The sequence below is a fragment of the Geospiza fortis genome, unplaced genomic scaffold, assembly GCF_000277835.1.
Source record: "Geospiza fortis unplaced genomic scaffold, GeoFor_1.0 scaffold1039, whole genome shotgun sequence".
NCBI classification, from domain to species: Eukaryota; Metazoa; Chordata; class Aves; order Passeriformes; family Thraupidae; genus Geospiza; species Geospiza fortis.
Genome location: NW_005054733.1, coordinates 87,862 through 93,308, shown reverse-complemented (window position 1 = coordinate 93,308; position 5,447 = coordinate 87,862). Strand labels below are relative to the sequence as shown.

Sequence of the window (5,447 nt, the reverse complement as noted above, 5' to 3'; positions counted from 1 at the left end):
AACAGAAAAAAAGGAGAGAAAAGGGAGAGAAAAGGGAGGGAAAAAGAGAGGGAAAAAGAGAAATAAAGAGAAAAAAAAAAGGAGGGAAAAGAGGGGAAAAAAGAGAGGGGAAAAAAGAGAAGAAGAGATTCTCAGAAATCCGAAAAACTTCAACAAATGAAGATTTTGGGGTCTCTCAGCACCTCCAGAATCTCAAAACAAAAAACCTCCAGAAATGAAAATGTTGGGGTCACTCAGGACGCTCAGAACCCACCAAACCTGCCCCAGAATTGCAGGAAAAGGAAGAATTTGGGGGTGGAATTGAATTTTTGGGCTGCTTTGGCACTCACCTATTTGTTTGCCCTTTTCTGTCTGTACATCTGGATCATCCTCTGGCGAGCACCTCCAGAATCTCAAAACAAAAAACCTCCAGAAATGAAAATGTTGGGGTCACTCAGGACGCTCAGAACCCACCAAACCTGCCCCAGAATTGCAGGAAAAGGAAGAATTTGGGGGTGGAATTGAATTTTTGGGCTGCTTTGGCACTCACCTATTTGTTTGCCCTTTTCTGTCTGTACATCTGGATCATCCTCTGGCGGAAAATGTCAAAAGCTTTTTCTTGGTTTTCTTCCCCTGCCACTCCCAAACCCTCCCCAGCTGAGGTTGCACCCCTGGGGAAGAAAATTTCACAATTAGAACCAAAAAAATCCGATTTTTCCAATCAATTTTGCATCATTCGGTGCCTGGTGCAGCCAATTATTTTGAATTATTTTGAATTATTCTGAATTTTATTTTGAATTATTCTGAATTATTTTGATTTTCTCCCACCAATTCCCATTAGAAGGTGAATTCCCAGTTGAAAAAAATGGGATTTTGTGGGGAAAAAAAAAAACCCAAATCAGGTGGGAGAGGGAATTGTGGAATAAGTTTTAAGTTTAGGTTTGGTTTTCTGGTGGAAATATCTTCATTTTGGGATTTCAGGAGTTAAAGCCCAGAGGATTTGAGGAGGGAGCAGGAAATGGCAAAGAATTCTGGATAAAAGGGAATTTTATGGGAATTTAGGGATTTTCCCCTATTAAACACTCTTAATTCCCTCATTAAAATAATGAATTTCCCCTATTAAAAACCCTTATTTCCCATACAAAAACCTCTATTTCCCCCCATTTAAACCCTTTATTTTCCCCTATTAAAACCTCAAAATTTCCCACACTAAAACTCTTATTTTTCCCCATTAAAATCTCCTATTTCCCCATTAAACCCCCCCTATTTTCCCCATAAATCTCCTATTTATCCCCCTATTTTCCCCCTTATAACCCAATTTTTCCCCCTATAAATCCCCCATTCAAACCCCATTTTCCCCCCGATTCAAACCCCATTTTTTCCCCTATAAATCCCCCATCCAAACCCCATTTTTCCCCTATAAATCCCCCATTCAAACCCCATTTTTCCCCTATTAATACCCCATTTTTTCCCCTATAAATCCCCCATTCAAACCCCATTTTTCCCCATTCAATCCCCATTTTTTCCCCTATAAATCCCCCATTCAACCCCCATTTTTCCCCTATAAACCCCCCATCCAAACCCCATTTTTTCCCCATTCAAACCCCATTTTTTCCCCCATAAATCCCCCATTCAAACCCCATTTTTTCCCCATCCAAACCCCATTTTTTCCCCTATAAATCCCCCATTCAAACCCCATTTTTCCCCTATAAATCCCCCATCCAAACCCCATTTTTTCCCCTATAAATCCCCCATTCAAACCCCATTTTTTCCCCTATAAATCCCCCATTCAAACCCCATTTTTCCCCCATAAATCCCCCATCCAAACCCCATTTTTCCCCTATAAATCCCCCATCCAAACCCCATTTCCCCCCTTACAGGTGCAGGGCCCTTCCGGGTGCGGGGCCTCCCGGATGCCGCGGCCGCGCGTGCCCAGCCCGTGCCCCTCCTGCCAGCCCATCCTCTGCAGCATCTGGAACCCCACGTTCCTGGGGCTCAGCCTCTTCTGGGGCACCTCCAGCACCCTGGGCTTCTACAGAAAATATGGGAAAAACAGGAAAAAATTATTCAAATTCATTCGGGTGAAATGGGTGAAAAAATTCAAAATTTATTCGGGTGAAATTCCCATCCGGACCGGTGTAAATTGAATTTTTTTCAATGGGATTTCATTCTTTTAAATGAGATTTTAAAGGAATTTTCATTCATTTAAAGGCATTTCTTAAAGGAATTTCCTTGTTTTAAAGAAAATTTTAATGTAGTTTTCTTAAAAGAGTTTCCTTCATTTAAAGGAATTTTTAAAGGATTTTTTAAAAGGAATTTCCTGCCAACATCTGGAACCCCACGTTCCTGGGGCACCTCCAGCACCCTGGGCTTCTACAAAAAATATGGGAAAAACAGGAAAAAATTATTAAAATTTATTCGGGTGAAATGGGTGAAAAAATTCAAAATTTATTCGGGTGAAATTCCCATCCGGACCGGTGTAAATTGGATTTTTTTTAAAGGCAATTCCTTCTTTTCAATGAGATTTTCAAGGAATTTTCGTTCGTTTAAAGAAATTTTCAAATGATTTTTTAAAAGGAATTTTCCTTAATTTTTAAAGGATTTTTTAAAAGGAATTTTCAAAGGAATTCCCTTCTTTTCAAAGAGTTCTTAAAGGATTTTTTTAAAGTAATTTCTTTCTTTTAAAGGAGATTTATAAAGGAATTTCCTTATTTTCAAGAAGTTTTTAAAAGGAATTTCCAAAAAGGAATTTAGTTCTTTTAAAGTAGTTTTTTAAAAGGAGTTTTCCCATTTTTTAAAGGAATTTTTAAAGGAATTTTCTCACAGTAATTTCCTTCTTTAAAAGGAATTTTAAAATAAATTTTTAAAAATTATTTTCCTTCTTTCCAGATTTGTTTTTTCCCAAACCACTTCTCATTTTTGGTTGGATTTGGTGGCAGAAATGTGAATTTTTTACCTTTTTTTTCTTTGTGACAGGGCAGCCCCGGGGTCTGTCATAAGCAATCCTGACAGGTTCATGCACTGCAAGGCAAAAAAACCACAAAATTCAGCTGGAAATTCAAATTATTTTAGTAAAAAAACCAATTTTTTCCTCCAAACCACAGCTAAAAATCCTCCAAAAAATTCCATTTCAAGCCTGGACCTAAAACAGAAGCAATAAGAAAAATTAGAGCAATAAAAAAGACCAGAATTAATGAAAAAATTCAATATATTCTCAATTTAATAAAAATATATTGGCCTACAACAAATGATTTCTTCAGCCTCGCCTTTTAAAGTGTATTTTGTGCTCATTTTTGTATCAAAAAATACAATTTTTTAGTGACAAAACACCTAAAAAATGAAGATTTTTGCCCAAATTCTCTTCTGAAATATTTTGATGCCCACTGACCTTTGGGTTTTTCTCTTCAGCTTCTCCTTTGCCACTTTGATGAAGACTTAAAGTGAATCTTGTGCTCATTTTTGTATGAAAAATGCAATTTTTAAGTGACAATACACCTAAAAAATGGAGATTTTTGCCCAAATCCTCATTTATTTCAGTATACAATTTAAACCTTTCAGTGCCCACCGACCTTTGGGCTCCTGGATAAGGCAGTTCCTTTTGAGGGCCGGGACCAGGCCCACCCTCAGCAACCTGGAGCTGAACTTTGCATTGAAGAAATGTGAATTTTTATGTGACAATACACCCAAAGGTGGGGATTTTTGCCCAAATCCTCATTTATTTTACAATAAAATTTAACCCTTTCAGTGCCAACCCACCTTTGGGCTCCTGGATGAGGCAGATCCTTTTGAGGGCTGGGATCAGGCCCACCCTCAGCGACTTGGAGCTGACCCACTTGCATTAAAGAAATGCCATTTTTTAAAGCAATCTGCAGCAGAAAAACACCTAAAAATGAGGATTTTTGCCCAAATCCTCTTTTATTTCTGTATAAAATTTAACCATTTCACTGCCCACTGACCTTTGGGCTCCTGGATGAGGCAGATTTTTTTGAGGGCCGGGATCAGGCCCACCCTCAGCGACTTGGAGCTGACCCACTTGCCTTAAAGAAATGCCATTTTTTAAAGCAATCTGCAGCAGAAAAACACCTAAAAATGAGGATTTTTGCCCAAATCCTCTTTTATTTCTGTATAAAATTTAACCATTTCACTGCCCACTGACCTTTGGGCTCCTGGATGAGGCCTATCCATTCGGGAACCAGGGCCATGCCCACCCTCAGGGACTTGCTGCTGAACTTTGCATTAAAGAAATGTCATTTTTAACGTGACAACACCTAAAAAATGGGGATCTTTTCCTAAATTCTCTTATTTTTTAATATAAAAGTGAACTATTCCACTGCCCACTGATCTGGGCTCCTGGGGATGAGGCAGATTTTTTTGAGGGCCGGGATCAGGCCCACCCTCAGCAACTTGGAGCTGATCCGCTTGCATTAAAGAAATGTCATTTTTTAAAGCAATCTGCAGCAGCAAAACACCTAAAAATGGGGATTTTTCCCAAATCCTCTTTTATTTCTGTATAAAATTTAACCATTTCACTGCCAACCCACCTTTGGGCACCTGGATGAGGCAGATCCTTTTGGGGGCCGGGATCAGGCCCACCCTCAGGGACTTGGAGCTGAATTTCGTATTGGAGAAATCATGGTTTTTTAAGCAACAACAACTAAAAAATCAGGATTTTTTTCCCAAATCCTCCCCTATTTTACTATAAAATTTAACCATTTCACTGCCAACCCACCTTTGGGCTCCTGGATAAGGCAGATCCTTTTGGGGGCTGGGATCAGGCCCGCCCTCAGCAACTTGGAGCTGAACTTTGCATTGAAGAAATGTGAATTCTTAAGTGACAATACACCCAAAAAATGGGGATTTTTGCCCAAATTCCATAGAGAATTTAACCCTTTCAGTGCCCACTGACCTTTGGGCTCCTGGATGAGGCAGATCCTTTTGGGGGCCGGGATCAGGCCCACCCTCAGCGACTTGGAGCTGACCCGTTTGCGGGGGAAGCGCGCGCCGGGGCCCGGGCCGGGGGGTGCCTGTGTCGACAGAGTTGGGACAGCGCCGTCAGAGGGGCTGGAGAGCTGCACGTCACCTCCTGACACCTCCTCTCCTGCCAGGGACACCACATCTTCCTCTAGCTTTGTCACCCTTCTACCTGCTGCCACGGCCTCCTCATCATCCTCATCCTCCTCATCAGCTTGGGAGGGTTCAAACTCAGCTTCTTCTTCTTCTTCCTCTTCTTCTTCTTCTTCTTCCTCCTCTTCCTCCTCATCCTCCTCGGTGTCCAGGGCTGTCCCTGCAGCTCTGGCAGCTTCTGCAGCCTCGGGGCTGAAGGTGATGGAGGGACACAGCTCCAGAACTTTCATGCGGTAGAATTTGAAGGCAGGGCTGGTTTGGTCCTGCAGGAACCTGGGGTGAGGAAAGGGGAGGTGAGCAATGAAAATGAGGGGGGAAAAGGGGAAAAATGAGGGGGGAAAAAG

The 5,447-nt window shown here is 41.3% G+C and overlaps 1 protein-coding gene across 1 annotated transcript in view; it reads right to left on the bottom strand.

Moving 5' to 3' along the window:
- SUGP2 (SURP and G-patch domain containing 2) overlaps positions 1-5,447 on the bottom strand; it is an 18,027-nt gene that overhangs the window by 3,636 nt on the left and 8,944 nt on the right. Inside the window, 4 exon segments of the mRNA XM_031065306.1 lie at positions 530-636; positions 1,858-2,011; positions 2,936-3,000; positions 4,886-5,376. Coding sequence (XP_030921166.1) covers positions 530-636; positions 1,858-2,011; positions 2,936-3,000; positions 4,886-5,376 — 817 coding nt within the window.